General features: G+C 41.2%; 1 protein-coding gene across 4 annotated transcripts in view; it reads right to left on the bottom strand.

The window, feature by feature from the left end:
* Positions 1-18,402, bottom strand: part of SPECC1 (sperm antigen with calponin homology and coiled-coil domains 1) — an 89,192-nt gene that overhangs the window by 40,805 nt on the left and 29,985 nt on the right. For all 4 annotated transcript variants that reach the window (XR_012778054.1, XR_012778053.1, XM_075518433.1 and 1 more), the window contains one exon: positions 202-1,769. Coding sequence is in view for 2 of the 4 variants with exons in the window: in XM_075518433.1 (XP_075374548.1) it covers positions 202-1,769 (1,568 nt within the window). In the remaining 2 variants the exon portion in view is untranslated. The remainder of the gene's footprint in view (positions 1-201; positions 1,770-18,402) is intronic.

The raw sequence follows: 18,402 nt of genomic DNA on the forward strand, positions 1-18,402 counted from the left end.
ACTCCTGGGAAAATATGCATACAGCAGCAGAAACAGAGACAATACCATACAACTCCAGCTTCCATTAAAAACCAATTCATGCAATTTAAATCCTGGAAACTTATAATCAGTGGCTCAATAACAATCTAAAGACCAACAATTATCTATTTATGGAAGGACAGATAAACAACCATTATATTTTACAGCTGTTAACTACTTTACCTTAGATAACAGACCCTGAATGTGCTTCAGTTCACTGTTTGCCTTCAGCAGCTCTTGTTTAAGCTCAGTGCAAGATGCTTCCAACTGATCCTTTTCTGCGTGGGCTACTTTCAGCATCTCTTGCACCTCAGAGTTGTCAGTAGTACGTCCCATCGCGTTGATTTCTGCAGCCTTTTGTTTCTCACTCTCTAACTGAGTTTTGAGAGAGCCATTCTCAATTTTTAGACCTTCCAAGGCAATTTTACAGTCCTCCAGAGTTTTTGTCACTGTGCTGTTGCTCTGCTGTTCCACTTCTAGAAGTTTAAGCAGCTTCTCATTTTCTTCTCTCAGGCTTTTAATCACCTGCTGGGCATCCTGATGCTCCCTTTCTAAGCTTCGTAGGCTGCTGGTTAACTGTTGCTGAATGTTGAGCAATTTCTCTCTTTCAAATTGTGCTTTTTCAAGAACTTCTGCACATTTCTGTTCCAGTTCAAGGACCTTCCCCTCCTGAGCTCTACTTTCTTCATTCTTGGATCGCTCTTGGAGGAGAGTCATTAGCTTTTCATTTTCTTGGCTCAGCTGTTCTGCTCTATCTCTATGTTGACGAAAGGAAGTCTCCAGGAGAGCTTTCTCTTCCACTAGCTTCTCATTTTCTGCTGTCAGCTCCTGCACCATTTGCTGTTGATCCGACAGCTCCTGCAAAGTAGCTTGTAGTTCTTCTGCTGTGCTGTGGTGATTCTCCTCCATTTTTTGTATTCTTTCTGTAAGAGATGCAACAGAAAGGTCACTAATATTGTTTGGAGAACTTCCTGTAGTGGAGCATTTGGAACCTTTGAAGTGGTTGCTGTTGGAGGATGTTGGCCTGGAAGGTACATCTGCTATATGTTCAAAATCAGATGCATCAGGTGACAAGGAAGCTTTAGTTACATCACTGCTGGAAGAACCTGAATTGCGCAGTGCGCCCCCGTTCACATGCTGCCTGTGCTCATCCATTTCACCTCTCGACACATTTTTTGATGGGCTTCCAAAACTGGATTCTTGGGTAGTTGGGGTTGGGAGGCTGCTGTCACCTCCACTGCTTGTTGTTGTGTCTGAGAGAGGAGAGTTCTCTAGATAAAGCAATTTCTCTTTCAAAACACGATTTTCTTCTCCCAGGCTAGCAAGCTCTTTTTGAAAAGTCCTGTTTTTTTCCTGAAGGGTCCGTATTAATGGATCTATGTCAACAGGTGATACTGTTTCTAAATTTTGGTTGGAAGCACCCATTCCTTCAGTGTTAAGTGACCCTTTCTCTTTGCATTTTTTCAATTCACAACGGAGTTTGGTAATCTCAGAATCTTTTGTCTTTGCTTCTGCCAGGAGTTCTTTAACCTGAGATTCCAGAACAGCCTTGTCACCAGTTTCATTCTCTTGCTTGGACTTGCTAGTGGAGCGCACGTGTTTGGTAGGAGTTGGTGTACCAGAAGAGGTGGGGCTGGGTTGTGTTTTCCTAGTATTGGCTTGACCACGCAATACGGCTCTCTCTCTGGATACAGATGATGATATTTCCCGGGGTGCTGGAATCCCTGTGCGCTTTGCAGCTGAAACTGTTCCTTGAAGAGAAAGAGATGAGGCAACTTGAGTTAGTTCATAAAGAAAACAAGTCACACGACGACAATGCTAGAGCCTAGAGCAGTCTTGGAAAAAACACCTGAGTGTTTGAATAGGTTTAGTCATGACTGAGAGTGTGGATTGGTGTTTCAAAGGCTTGTATTATTTTGCATTTCTTCCTCTCCCACCACCCACAAAGGAACACAGTCTGCTGAACTTTTTCCCAGTGTAATAAAATAATACGTAGATGCTGCAATACATGAACTGCAACCCCCAATACCAGGATATTAGTTATTTGAAAATAAACATTCTTTACATTACTTTGTGAAATGCTCAATTTAAACCTATTAATTTCTGGGGAAAAGTTCAGTAACTTAGGAAAATATACCATCTTTGAAAAAAGTGTATTTTTATCACACACAAGTATTTTATCACACATAAAACTAATGTATTTCCATTATGCTCAGTTTATGCAGATCACCATAAAAAAGGTCTGAAATATTTATGCTGACTGCAGATTCAGTGAAATATGAAACTCTCCTGGCACTTCTAACACTAAGACAATTGTGTTGCTGCAGCTTCTTGCAGAGATGGACAAGGGATTTTTTCACGTTATAAATTCCCATCCTCTTACGGAGGAAGAGCAAAAGGAGGTTAGAAAGTTGATGCTGTTCTGTTTCTTGGTTGTCTCTTTTTTTCCCCTCCAAACCAACTTAATGCAAAGCATTATACGATTACAAGGGAAATAAAGTTTCTGAGTTGCTGATCTTCATCTTCCAAAGCGCTCTCTTGGAATATGGGACTACGGATGCTGAAGAAACAATAAGAGCCATGAAACCATGAAAGTATAACAAGCTGGTTAAAGAAAAGAAGCTGGTTCAAAAGGGAGGAATTATACGTCACTACAAGTGGCAACACTATGAATTTAAGAAATTCCTGTTTTCAGGGCCTTACTCAAAAGGAAAAGCCCTAAAGTACAGAGCCATAAAGTTTTGGAATATGGTACAATGAAGAGATATTGTCTGATGTAGCCACATAAACAGGATACAAGGGCCAGCTATGCAAACAGAAAGGGCTAGTGAGCCAGTGTTTGCAATAAAAACAAGGTCCAGAAGCACTCTGGGGGAAATCCTAGAATCAGATACATCTCCTCACATTTGGGAGGCTCTCTTTGCTGATACACACATGCAGCATTCACAGAAAATCAAAGGGCAGTTAAAACCAAAGAGAGAGCAGACTCCCTGCTGCACAACTGCGTGGCTACTGCCTTACACTGCAAGCAACTTCATAAAGCTCCCAAAGCATTTTTCACACATTGAGGAAGTCTCCCTCAGTAATGCAGGGCAGTGAAGGGTTAATATTAACACCACCCAGTTTGCTCAGCATCTCTTTTGAAGAATGCACTAGGTTTATAAACCCCACACAAACAGGAGCCCCTCCTCCTCTCCCCCAAACAAACACACTCTGCAGCAGGCACAATAAACACCCGGAGACAAAGAGCAGCTGAAGAAAAGACCCCTGAACACAGAGGCGCTGTGCTGGGAGGGGAGCACAGAAAGGGCTCTGTGATGGCAGGGGCACGATAAGGCCAGAGACAAAGGCTCCAGTGTTTATGGGAAGAGATAGTGGGGACAGCCTGGCCTGACAGCGAGCAGCCCACACAGCTTCATTTAGTCATCTACAGCTGGAGGGGCCAACATATCAAGGCAGCTCCAGGCTCCCCAGCGAAAAGTGCAACGCAAGCGGAGAGGAGAGATTTTTCCACTGCAACTCAAATGGCTGCTGGTGCAGTTCCAGACCTGAGAACTCATTTCAGTTGTCAGAGCTGAAGGCCCCCAGCTCGCTGCTCAGCATGCTTCTTAAACCCGAGGGCTCCCAACTGCCAAGATCGGGCACCTGTAAACCACATTCACACTGAGCTCAGCAGATGAGCAAACCTTTTAGTGCCAATGCAGCTAACACCATAAGATGAACGACAACAGGGAAATTGAATGGACCGTGATGTGATGCATTGCCTCCAGCAGAGAAATACCAGCTCAGCACAGCTCCTTCTTGCTCAGAAGCAGAGGTTCACATGGGGATTCCCAGGTGTCCAGGCAAGAGAGAACAAGGCCTTGTTTGAATGCATCTCTTGAACATACAGTAGGACAAGTGTCCAGAGTAGAGAAGCAGTACTCATGCAAGCTATAGTCATACTACAGATTTAAGATGTAAAATACGTATTACAAATGGCCACAGATGTTCTTCAATAGAGCCTAAGGGGTGGATTTAAAGCCGCCTGTTACGTCCTGGACTTTTATTCCATCTGAAGGGGTTTTCTACTGTTAAAACAAAATTTTATGACAAAGCAAAAGCCCTGAATAACTCTTTTTTTTTTTTTTTGCAATGCCCAAACTAGTGCAATGACATGACTGTCACGTGGTCAGCACACACCTGGGTAGTGTTATATAAGCAGTGGGTAGTACTGACTGGGCAGTATTATATACATTACAAGAAATAATGATGCTACTACACACTGGTAAAGATTGCATGGCACTGAGAAAACGACCTTTTCCTAAGAGAAATGTAGCATTTCTGGCAGTAATGACAGTGTGCTTCTAATTGCCACCAGATGACAATTGCAACATGATCCTGAGCAATGGAAGACGTACACATAAGGATAACAATTAAGCATATTTAACTGGGATTATCTGTACTTCACCAGCTTGCCAACCAGTGCAGGCTCTGAGCTTACTCAACCTGTCCCATGTGTTTTGTAAGACTCCATGCTCTGCTGACTTGTTCTGTCATAAATCACAAGGCATTTGCTATCCATCAATAACCATTAACTTACCTGTTTCTTCATGACATCGAAGTGTTTATCTATTTTCCTCTCTCCACTCTCCAATACAGTGCTATGCAATACTAAAAAGCCACAAAGAGCCCAGAAAAACAGTTCTCAATGCATGTGTATGTTGATTACAAAGCACCAAAGCCAGCATAAGCACTACTATAAAGTCTATTTTATGGGTGACTCCCCCTCTGAATGACCTTGAAATTGAGCAGTGTAGCAATTATAAATGGAACTGCCAGCCCCACAGCCCGAGGCACCCACAATGCAGGAACTGCATTTAGGGCTGTACAGTCACCCTGGTGACCTGATTAGCTCAGCACCCCACACTGGTTATGGGCTATAGGAGACTCCAGACAGACACAAGCCTGCCAAGCTGCAGAACCTAATCTAGGGTTGATTTATGCTGCTGCTTAAAGTGGCTGGAATCACGCATGACTTTACTTCCTAGAAAGTGCTGCTTGTTTTCAGCAGGAAAGAGAAAAAAACAATCAGCCCTGCATCTCAAAGGAGACATTCCGGAAAAACACCACCAAACCATTAAATACCTTTCTGTCTGGTCAAAACGGTGCTACGCACCTCATTTCTGTTTTCGCTGTTCATCCACCCTGCCCAACCTGTTAGCTTAACTATTCTCTTGCCAAGTTTGAGCACAACCTCTTTCCCGCTGTCCCACATATCCAAGCTCAGCCTACCTCTGACCAACAGTATAGTTCTCCTTCCCTTTGCACCATACCTAACCTCCCATTCTCCCAGTCCCACACCCACTCTGCTAATGAGCTGAGCTTGTGTTCCCCCATGCAGAGGAACTAGGAATTACTCCTGAATTACTCCACTGAGAGTTATTGCCCAAAAACCTGTTTTGCTCAGACTGAGGTCACCTCATCATCACATTCCTCGCCTTGGCACCCAGTAAGAACGCCTCCATTTTCAATATCAGCCACACTATTCATGTGTGAGGGATTAAACCTTAACATGTATATAGAGCTTATAATTTTCAAACTGCTTTAAAATTTACAGCTATTTGACTCAAATCCTCTGAAACACATAATTGGTAACTCTAGGTTACAGGCCAGGGAAGCAGAGAGAAATGAAATGCCTCACCCAAGGTCACAGAAGTCAGTAAGGAACAGGATGCTGGAGCTCCTGGCTCCCGGCCTGCTGTGCAGCTTTACTGTTTGCACCACTTTCTGCCAGGGCATACTCACTGACTTTCCGCTGGTGTCAGAAACAGTGTGGGACTTTAATGAGATATAAGTTGACACCTCATGATGATCTTTAGCCATTTTAACCCCATTTTCAGTACAGCTACGGTGTTTTTCACAGAAGGAAGGACCAGGATTACTCTTCAGTTTTTCCACATAATGATCTATATTTGATCTAAGCTCTCAGCACCTGCCACATCAGCTCCCATAGGGGCATCCACAACCAGAAGAAAATGGACTACGGAATGGAGAAACCCATTTCCCAGTCCCCCAAGGTGGAACACATAGGACTCAGAAGTAAAGTCCATGCAGTATGGCTAATGTAATTACAGTGCTAGCAGGGTAAGGGAGAGTAGGTGGCAAACATTTTACTATATTCACAGGAGGGACATGCATGATGTTTTGGAATGAAGATTCAGTAAGTTATCAGCCTTCACACTCCGTTGCTCTGAGATAGCACATATCACTGTCTTCTCAGTAAAGCACTAGCCCTGAAGTTACATTTATTTTACTTGACTCTTAACTATAATTAACAGTTCAAATACCTGCTTCTCCAATCCCAGAGCAGAGGAAGAATCTCAGTTGGGAAGTGACTTCATTTGACCACAGAAATACCTTCGGAAATGTTCTAATTTCTGCCTTGAATCTACTTTTTAGAACTGGAGTCAATACAAGATTATTTGCCTCTGGCCTTTGTGCCATTTGTGTCCCACAACCTGCCCTTTTCTTAATCCTTTCCTCCATCAACATATTAATAACCTAAAGGTTAATGCCATGGGCTTCTGCTGTTCCAGGGACCAAATTAACAGAAAACGTTCCATTTTGTACTTTACTCCTAAATTTGAATCCTGTCAACTCCTAAGCTAAGAACAATAAAAACACATTTGCTTCAACATATCTAAAAACCCATGTTAGTAACTCATTCTTCCATACTTTAAGCAGGTACTAAGTCTCCTGCATGTAGAGTTCATCTATGTAATTTAAGCATGCTGATCAGTGATTCATTTCAGAAAGCATTTCAGTCATGTAAGACTAAAGCATGAGGACAGATGCATCTTTGGTGTGATGTTTTTAAACAATGGATACCTTACTTGAATTGCAAGAGCAGGATAACAAGAAATAAAAGAAAGCTATTCATAGCACTCTGCAATGTTAAAGTCATACATTTCAAAAAGGCAAACTATTGCCTGCAGACAAGTTTGTACTCTCAAGTTATTGGCTGCTCTAGGAAGACTGTTACATCTCTCTCATTCCAGCTCCTGCATTTGCAACAGACCAGCTATTTCACTGTCTGTGTCTCTTTGCCATCCCTCCCACCTCAAAAAGCCATAGTGAAATGAAAGAGAGCAACAAGAAATTATGGGCTAACTCATAGCCTCCCTGCCAACAGAAGACTGTGATTCTTCTGTTGTTCTGGAATTCTGTTCCCATGTGCTAAGATATTTTAATAAATTTTGCCATCTGAACAGAGCTCCCAAGCCGCAGATAGAAAAGTGATTCCTGCGATACCTTGAGGGAAAGGTTAGTATAAATCAAGTGGCTGCAAGCATTTAGCAGAATGGCTAAGTAAAGAGAATACTATTAACAGCCCATGCTCGTACAGCAAATAAAAAAGTTATTAAACCTCCCCATACAATTTTACTGTGCTCTATCACATGTGGTTTAGCTGAAATGGGTCCTTCTCATCAAGTTTTGGTTTTCAGCTTAACCTCTGGCTGTGACTTTGGTAGATCCTGGACTCAGCATGACTGCACTTACTCAGGCTTTGCCAAGATCTTGCTGAGGATCCACAGCAGCATTGGTAACATACAGCAACAGATAGGTAATGCAGGCAGGTACTCATATGCACTCAGTCTAGCCTGTGTAAGTCCTATTACTATTTTTAGCCAACTTTGAGTTTCTTATGCAAAACAAACCCGGGTCACAGGTGTACCTTAATCCCGCCTGGTTTATAACACCTGTTGTAGGAAGCCAAAATACAGATGTCTAGTGCTATTTCAGATGCCCTTTAGGTATATTTATAGGCTCAATGTCCAGATGGAGATCAGTGACGAGTGGTGTCCCTCAGGGGTCCGTACTGGGACCAGTGCTGTTCAATATTTTCATCAATGACATTGACAGCGAGATCGAGTGCACCCTCAGCAAGTTTGCAGATGACACCAAGCTGAGTGGTGCAGCTGACATGCCAGAAGGATGGGATGTCATCCAGAGGGACCTGGACAAGCTGGAGAAGTGGGCCTCTATGAACCTCATGAGGTTCAACAAGGCCAAGTGCAGGGTCCTACACCTGGGTCCAGGCAATCCTCAGTTTCAATACAGGCTGGGGGATGTGATCGAGAGCAGCCCTGTGGAAAAGGCCTTGGGGGAACTGATGGACGAAAAGCTGGACATGAGCCAACAATGTGCACTCGCAGCCCAGAAGGCCAACCATATCCTGGGCTGCATCAAAAGAAGCATGGCCAGCAGGTCAAGAGAGGTGGTTCTGCCACTCTGCTCTGCTCTGGTAAGACTTCACCTGGAGTACTGCGTCCAGCTCTGGAGCCTTCAGCACAAGAAGGACATGGAGCTGTTGGAGCAGGTCCAGAGGAGGGCCATGAAAATGATCCAAGGGCTGGAGCACCTCTCCTATGAGGACAGGCAGAGAGAGTTGGGGTTGTTCAGCCTGGAGAAGAAAAGGCTGCAGGGAGACCTTATAGCAGCCTTCCAGTACTTGAAGGGGGCCTATAGGAAAGACAGGGACAGACTTTTTAGCAAGGCCTGTTGTGACAGGACAAGGAGCAATAGTTTTAAACTAAGGGAGGGCAGATTTAGACTGTATTTAAGAAAGAAATTTTTTACAATGAGGGTGGTGAGGCACTGGAACAGGTTGCCCAGAGAGGTAGTGGAGGCCCCATCCCTGGAAATATTCAAGGTCAGGTTGGATGGGGCTCTGAGCAACCTGATCTAGTTGAAGATGTCCCTGCTCTTGCAGGGGGGTTGGACTAGATGGCCTGTAAAGGTCCCTTCCAATCCAAAGCATTCTATGATTCTATTTAAAATACCTTCACTGAGCTGAAAGATTTGACAGTACCTGTTGGAGGCCTGTCCTCTGCTCAAGAGGCAGACAGAGAGCAACTGGGATGTCTGAAGACATCTAGAAGGCCACTAGACATTGAACAGAACAGTCAAACTTTGACAACAGATTTACAAGCTGGTGTTACAAGGCAGGTAATAGCAGCTTTTATGTGCCATTTTCAAAGTTACTCCAGTACCCAGGTACCACTTAGGTGATTTCCAGCCACACAATGAACAACTTAACACAATGCATTAATATGTGACTTCATGACATCGTTGATCTGAATTTAGTCACAGCCAAATCAGGAAAGATGGTATTGGCTTGGAGCCATTGCACTCTCCTACGATAAAGTTCATGTTACAGGGAGCCTAGCCATATTTTCTGTCTTCTTTTGCCAACTCAGAAGAAAGTTTCCAAGAACCTAATTAACTTGGTGCTTAAAATCCATTTTCCAAAAGCAGCTAAGCCACTAAGAGCTCAAAGCTTAACTGAAAGCCCAGGGGACTTGGCAGATCACTTTCACCCTGCTCCAGCATTGATCCTGAGATTAATATTGAGACTGATTAAGAGTGAACTAGGAATGTCCTTTGGGACACAATGACTATACAGCACAGAAGGACTGGTGTACATTTGACTCTTTAGAAGTACTTTTTCATTAAAAGATTTCAGAGTTTTGCACACATCTAATTCATTGAAATGCCCTATTTTTCCCTGCCCTTTTTTTCCTTTGTTTAAGCAAGTGAAACAGTTAAAAAAACAACTTCCCTACTAACCAGAGATCTTCTGATATCCTAATTAACAGGAAACACACTGACACATTTCATGGTGGCATAAGAAAAAGCAAACATAACTGCTGAAAAGTAGGGCAGATAAAACAGCAACCCTTACTGTTGCTGTGCTCTTTCATACAGATATCTACACAGAGGCAAAAATCCCTATACATGTTCTGCCACACTGTTTAATGCTCCTATCCTTAAACCTCTGGGCATGCTAACAGTAAGACAGCTTGGTAACAAACACTGAACAGATGCACATAACTATATCAACTCATGAAGAAGATCTGAATCAGTTCTAAGTGCTTCTTGGGGGTTAGAAGGAGTGGGACTGGATGCAGAAGGCCAGATTTTCAGAGAGGTATAGGTGCCAAGAGACACAGATCAGCACCTACTGTTATTTTCAAAACTGCTTAAGCTGTTTAGCACTTCATATTTGAGAGCGAAATGTCTAAAACTTCTGGTCCACCATCAGCCTAAGTAAAAGTCAGGATAAAGAATGACACTGTTATACTGTGACAAACTACTATGGCTTGATCTGCTTGATACACAAAGGGAATGAGCTGAACGGGTTAGCTGTCAGCATTTTTCAGTGACCACAGTGTTGGATACTCCTTTGGATAATCCTCAGTAACTAACTCGGAAGAGCATACCATTTTCCATCTCTTTTAGAGTTGTCCTACAGAGAGACAATGCTCTCTGCTACCTGTTCTTTATGCAACAATGAACAAAGCAAACCTAGGCTTGGCCAGTCATGGTTCTCCTGAATCAGTCTGTTTGCAGAGTATTAGTCATAGAGCCAACACCTTTACAGGTCAGCAACTCTGAGAAGGTTCACTTGGCCTCCACCTAGCTTTAAAAAAGACAAGGAGATGGCTGCAGAACAACAAAGGTGGTTTTGATAATCTAACACTAATTATATAGAAGCATCTGCTCAAATAAGGCCGCCTTCTCACTTAGCAAACACAGACTAAGAAGTAATTATAACATGAACTCTTTTTTCTGAAGAATTTTAATGGCCTGTTGGACTGTCTGACTACATTCCCTGTGGAACAGTTACAATATGCAACAGGAGGAAAAAGCTAAAAGACTTAATGCAAAGATTTTGATCTATATAATCATTGTGGACAGTATAGGGAAGCAACTCAGGTACTGATATTTGGCACAGAGGAAAAGAGTAAGAGACCAAAGAAAGAGATATAAAAACTATATTACAAAGTATTAGGGAACAACAGATACCTGTATTTGAAAAGTTACACTACCAGAGGTTCCAAAGAAAAAGCAGCAATAAGCATCTTGATCTGAGCAATTCCTAATTTAAGACTAGAGAGACCACTGACATTAGAGCTGAAGACTTTGTAAAGGTTGGCTTATTTTTTGTTTTCATTAGAAGATATGAATCTAGAGATCTGGGGTGCAAGAAGCACATGAGAAAAGGCACTATTTTGATAACTTAAAGACTAAGTCATGACAGAACTACTTTTCATCAATTTAAATCTACAGATGAACTACTGGTAGGACATTCTTTTGAAGGGTGGCCACTAGAAGAGACTCTCCCATGGTAGGAATGTAACCCAATAGGAGAGACAACCTTATATTCGAAGCATCTCTATTTAGCTCAAATTTTAGCATCTAAAACAAGCAAAAGCATATAGATATACTGTTCAGTAATCTTAGAATCCACAAAAGGCCCTATTTACGCTGCCCCCTTCAGTAAGTTATATAGTCGTTTTAGAAGAGAATGGAACCCATGGAATCTCTGCTGCACAATTAAGGAATTTTTTAAAGATCAAAAATATTTTATTTTCAGCTTGTTGGATTCACCCTGATCCATAACTCTGTCATCTTGTTCCTTCTTACATAGAAAGTCACATTTAACTCTTCCAAAAAAAAGTTAAAATGCAAATAGAAAAAGAAGATCAACTCTTCTCAACATCTGGTGGTTCCAAGCTCTTAGCACAGCCACAAGAACTGAAGCTCAAGTTCACATTGTCACAGCTCAATGCTATTACAGTGGAAACAGGGTCACATTCAGAAGGTAAGTGAGCCAATATCTGATCAAAATCCTGTTCACAAAGTCTCATTGTGAATTTCAGCTGACTTTCTTTATGGGCTTTTACTATATACTCTTTATGGGCCTGTTCACATACAATTCCTCTCTGAATAACAGCAGGAGTAGTTAAAAATCTCTTTACCCTCAGAGACATGCCAGTGTCCGTACAAAATGTTCCTCTGAACATTTCTTACACTATTTACTTGGGTTTTCTGAAGGTTTAAGTCTCAAATGAAAACCCAACCTTGGATATGCCTGTCTTGAATATAATACAGTTTTGTACCCAATACAAAAACAGTGCAGGTTGTACTGTAAGGGGGAACTTTTGCTCAGAAGTCTAATGGACCATGGATACATCTGTGAAATACACTGGCAAAGCTAAGAGGAGGTAAGAATTGTTCTATGCATATGTATCCTTAGCTAGCATGCCTAGTCTTTGCTTTCAAAAATACAAATTTCCTTTCAAATCTGTTCAATAGTCCAAGAAGCATTCAGGGGGCTTCACTGTGCCATGAGCCTCTGGCACCAAAAGAATCATGAAGGTACTACTGCGTTCACCTCTGAAATAAGGTATACGAAAACCCATGGAATAGCCAAACGACATACATTATGTCTGCCAACGCGGGTGCGGATTACAAGTGTAATTGCAATCTACCACTGCACTGCTTTGGATTTCTAGAGTACCCAGCAACTTGGCATAACAAACATTGAGACATCCAAAGCAAATGGTCTAGCAAATGTTCAGAGAAACTCTATATCATACGCTTACTGGAATGTCCCCCCGGTAAACTCAAGCCTACTTTTTTAGGAACTGTTAATACCAGTGTGCCTGCCAAAAAACTTTAGTCACCTGCTAACTATACCGCTTGTCTACCCCTTCAAAAAAAAAAAAAGACTAAAACTTTCTATATGTAGCATTATCCCAAAATTAATCTGGTGGAAGTTACAGAAATCTAGAATTTTCCTTTTTTTAAAATAAAGTCACTCCTACTTGCTGATGCTTTTTATCCAATTTTACAATTTCCACAACCATCATAGCTCATGATTGAAAAAATATATAATTTTTATATTATTTAAGAGGGCCTTGACTCTATATACTTGTGACATTAGCACACCAAAATTATAGGTATTTCTATGTACTGTGACACTTCCTGATTTTGTTTGTTCTGGAACATTTCCTGCCTATGCACCTGTCAAAACAAGATGAGATCAGGTATAATCATCTCATACCTACAGCAAAATGAATTTTAAGCCAAACTATTCTGAGGTTTTTTTAGACAACAACTGTTAAAAAAAAAAACCACCACAAAAAATATCCCTAAATGTGAATCTTTCAGTGAACAGAGACAAAACCTCTGGTGTTTCACTGAAATAAGGGATTTTTATTTTGATCTGGTTGGTAAGTTTGGGGTTTCCTTTGTTTTCCTACCCACTAGTTTTGAGGCTTCTGCTGTCCAGAAGGTGGTTAGCAACTGCTTTGGAGGACATCTTTGAAGTTTACTAACACTTCCCCCAGGAAGGTGCTGTTCAGAAAAGGCAGTGGATTTGTTCTGAGGTAAAGGCAGAAAACTAATTTCTCAGCTCATATGGCTGTACTAGGAGTATTCCTGAGATAAATGACCACTAACCGGAGTAAGAATCCCAGGATTTTCCTTGATTCTAGCTTACAGACAAGTAGACAATTCTCTTCAGCTCAGAAAACAGCTTCCCAGCTAATCCAGCCCAGAATTTTCAGCTATTACTGGGTTAACAGTGGTGACAAGACAGCTGTAATTCCATTTCTGGACAGCACAATTATACTAGATAGAATACCAGTGTTGAGTGTTTTGAGAAGTACAGGAAATTAAAAAGCAAGCAAACAAACAAGCCTAAATCTAACCATATAAATTCAGTTAATAATGGTCATCATAGAGTAGCAAGTAGATACATTCCTCCATGTACAGTGCATACACAATGGCTGTCACAACTGAATGTTAACATCTGATCTGTGGCTGGAAGTTAATGAAGAAGAGTTACCTAAAACCTCCTGGGCCAAGAATCCAATAGGAAAGAAAAGTGAAAAGAACCCTGCTCCTTCCAGAAAAGTCAGGTGCTGTGGATCACTCGTCTAAGCTACCAAAATCTACCTGACATCGCATCTATAAGCACAAAGGGAAACCAAAAAGCAATTTTAAGTGCAGAAATGCTTAATATCAACATTTTCACAATTAGAAGGCTAATTTATTCAACCTGTTTATTTAACTGTTCATGAGGCCATGCTGTGAATTGAGTCATGGAACTGATTTGGCTATTAAGATATCTGCATGTTCCCCCCCCCCCCCCTTTTGCTTTCTTTGTTAAAGGCAGATCCTGATCTAATTCACTGTCCTTCCCATAAACACTTCAGCTTGTACCACTGAGTGAGCAGTAAGCCACCACAGAGGAATGGAGCAGCAGAAAATGCCTTTACACAGCACTGCTGTTGAGTGCTTTGTATTAGGAAATCATGACCTGAACCCTCCAGTTCAGGAATGCTGCCCCACACTTGGCCAAAAGGCCAGGGCTGACTGAGCCAAAATAACTTCTTTCCTCATGAACTCTCAAACCGGGCTAATCCAGAAAGGGTGGGAAAAAAGGGATCAAAAATGGAAACATGAAAGGAGGTTCCTCCTCCTCCCCTAAAACAGAGGGCAGAACTTAAAAGCTAGAGGCCTTTTGTTGTTGTTGTTTGCTTAATGCTTAATAACCAGTACGCATTGCATTGGTATTACAACTGCCTTTTGTTTACTAAAATGTGATGACCACATAATAAACCCAGTTTTATTGTCATTTCCAGCCTGCTTCAGTGAGGGGGTGGGGACAGGACTGCAATTTAGTTTCCACAGCTCATCCAAAGCTTTAGCTCTGCCTAGTATAGCAATAAGGGAGCCAGCTAGCACTGTCCTGAATAGCTGATACTAGGAACTGGACTGAAATCATTAAAACTATCAACACAGGATGAGATGCATCAAGAAAAGAAATGAGGCAGAAGGAGAGAGAGGAAGAAATCTCATAACATAATGAGATATTTATCTATAAAAAGTTGCCCACTTCAAAGCAGGAAGGCCTTCAACTCCTTGGTAAAAAAAAGCAAAGCTTTTAATTAAAAGATCAGTCAAAGATTTTCCACAGTCAAGCAGCCTCAAAGAAACTATGTGTGGAGGAGGCTGAGAGTAACTTCTAACATGATTAGTCCATTCTTCAAACTCAACAAGGTTTTATGAAAGCAGCATTTCTCAAGATCCAGAAGATAAGGACTGTGAAAATACCCTCAGTCTCTCAAAGAGCACTGTCTTCCCTTCTGACGCCTCCATCCTCACCAGCTTTTGGTCAGGAAAAGCCTGAAGAAATACTGTAAGAGCTTTGTGCCTCCCACCTTGAGGCAAAATAGACTGTAAGCCTCGGACCAATGGCTAGTCAAATGGATACTCAGCTTTGGGATAAGCAAGATTACTGCCATGTACTTTAGGAGGCCTGGAAACATAACATGAAATATTTCTGTACATTCCTTTAGCCAGCCAGAAACAGACCGTCTTCTGCATGCAACCTTCCATCACACAAGGGTTTAAAAACCTTTGAAGATTTAAATAAATGGCACTGCTTTTCTGGAGCACTCTTTCCATTCAAGGAATGATATTTGCAGATGGAGGAATGGATATGACACCACTGCCTTACCCCTTTCCAGCATTAGAATGCCAGCATTATGGCTGACATTACATGCTCTTGGGAACAAGACTTAGACCCACATCTGTTTGGTCATATAATTTTTTCATGCTTTTCTTTTTGTTTTCTGAGAAATGTTAGGTAAAATGTTACTTTTTCTCTACAGGCTGCAATTTAGCAACTATTTTATCATGTTGCAGATAGACGAACACCAGGGCTATTGCACTCTTGGTGAGCTGGTGCTGTGAGCTTTCGCCAAGCAGAGAATACCAGTCCCTGCAGTTACTGGCATTCATGGAAACTCAGTCTCATCCCCACTTACCAGCTGTTAATTGTGACTAATGGACCTTACTGCTGAGCTGGTTCTGTTCTGCACAAGCACAGGGAATTACCTCTGCTTTATTTCAGGAATCATATGTGGTTTTGTCTATGAGAGTAAATATTCAGATAGACTTTTGAAGGTCTTCCTCTTCCCTGTCTTGCAGACAGCTAGGTTTCTGCCAACAAATTTATCATTATCCACACCCTTGTAGAAACAACCCCTACAAAAGTGATTATATGAGGCATAATTATATGGTATTGTAAGGATTTCTACATCTTCAGTATAAATGCTGCAATATCAAAATGCAGAAGACCTTTAGGGCGTGAAAAATACAAAAGAATATCCTCCAGATGCAGGGAAGAAACCACCTTCGCATTATACTTTGTTCATGTTAATTAAAACAGCTTTCTATCCTTAGTACAGGATAGGATTTCTCCAGTCAGTTGGACTAGTTAGAGACAGTTCAAACAGTGATGATCAGGAAGACAATACGCCCAGTTTCTACCTTTTTCTCTACGGCATTTCAAAAGCATTACCCTTGGTGTGTTCACATTTGCTTTACACACTCCTGTCAAAACAGCTGTGTATTAAGATGCTTTTGCACAAACCTATCTAGAGGAAACCATTAAGGTAAAAGGCAAAATGACCTTTTACCTGTAAAAGGTAAGCAGGTCAAAATTAAAAGGCTGTAAGAAAATCCTATGGCCTTACAGGCTTTCCTGCTGAATTCGGGAATCCTGCTGCAATGTCCCGAGGCAGAAGCTGCGTAGAAGGGCAGTATCCTCGAAGATTACGAGTTTGCTCAATAATCATTTTGTCTTTTTTTGAAGTAGCATTTATATTTTCAGATATCATCCTAGTTTAGAAATGGAACAGATCACTAAAAGCAATCAAAACATAACTAATTACTATTCACCAAGTTATCCTGAATATTGGTCACCAGTCCATGGCAAAGAAATGCAAAAGAAAGGTTAAGGATAAACTACAATTCAGTAGGGCAAGAAAGAAAAGTCAGCCAACATAAGTACAGTATGTCAAATGATTAACTGCACCCTGTCCCTAGAGCCCCTTTCCATGCATTAATAAATATGACTTCACTGAAGTTACAGGTAAAATTCTTAATGGCTTCAGTAGCATCCTGCTTTCACTGATGATTTTTAACAGCTAGCACCAAAGCATCCAACAGGACAACAATACAAGAGGAACATAACTCCACTCACAGGACATGGACATATTTACTTAGCCCCTAATAATTTTCCTAAGCAATTGAACAAATTCCAATCAAGATACAAAAACTACACAGTTCTTTCATCTTGGTAACAAATGGAAGAATATATGCCTTTGTTTCAGCCAACACATCCCCTATGCACGCTCAGAACCGGACCCTGCAAACTCACATTAGCTTTACATTTTCCCAAGGGTATATTTTTCCAGTCAAAATCAAATTTGCCTGCAAGAACTTTACATTTCAGTTTTGCTGTTGATAAAAACATACAGCTTGTTACTTGCGTGCTATGCAGACTGATTAAAAGGGCAGAAAACTGCAGTTCTGCTGTAATTCTATAGCCCAAGAAAACTGACCGATGAGCACAGATCATACAAGGACAGAGTACTCTGCCTCAGAACATGCAATCCATATCTATTGATGCTTATCAAAAAGCATTATTGCTCCATGAAATATAATAGATGTAACATTTCAAAAGAGATCTATGAACACGACTACTTTGGATTATGGGAAGAAAAAAGCTGATGCATGGAAAATCTAGCAGTGTCTATTATCATCAGAGATCCTCAGTTTTATATAATCTTTAATCACCATGCTCAAATTGCTTGGAGATCCAGCATGGGAAAGTACAAAAAAAAAAACCAAAAGTATCAAAGATTTGTCAACCTGCTAGTAGCGGTCTGTGAGAATCACAGAAAAAATTAAGTCCTCTTCAAGCAATACAGTGCCAATTAAATCAGAGAAGTACTTCACTTCAGTTTTACAATTTCATGTTGTTCTGAAAACTACATCCCATGTGGAAATCAGGAGATTTTTATGAAGAGTAAATTAGTAAAATAGAGGAGGAACTGAAAAGAGAAAAAAATAAAAGAAATTACTTTGCTGAAATACTAGTAGAAGCTCCAAAACACAGGACTGCTTCTGAACAAACTCGTGAATACCTCCAGGGCTCCAGCAGGTTTCAGTAGGAAGCCCATGGTGCAATACTTGCTCAAATTTCTTTGGCTAGCTTTATAGCTTTAAGATCTTGAGAAGCCAAATATAAGCCAAACAAAGAGAAGTAAGCTTTCTTTTTTCTCCAAGGCCAGGATTATTCCCTCCTCCTTTCACCCTTTTCCCTCATTTGAGCAATTTAATATTGTGTCAGAACTATCGCACAATCAAAACCATCCACTGGCTGTTGCCTTATCACTCTGCCACTATCAAGCCAATTGCAGCACATGAACTAAACTAATAAAACAATCATCAAGAAAATTAGCTGTTACATTTACTATCATACTAGATCTACTATTCATAGATCCTAAACCACCACCGGCACTGGGGCAAAAGCATAGTCTGCAGAGTTCTAACCATAGGACAAGCTCTTGCTGACCAGCTCATTCAGTAAGATTCCCAGCAGAAGCTCCCTGCCTTCATCCAAGAATGGCCTTAATTTTCATCAGCAAAACAATCTAACACAAAACAAAATGCATAAACCACATCCTGCTGCCT

Source organism: Mycteria americana, chromosome 15 (assembly GCF_035582795.1).
Source record: "Mycteria americana isolate JAX WOST 10 ecotype Jacksonville Zoo and Gardens chromosome 15, USCA_MyAme_1.0, whole genome shotgun sequence".
Lineage (NCBI taxonomy): Eukaryota > Metazoa > Chordata > Aves > Ciconiiformes > Ciconiidae > Mycteria > Mycteria americana.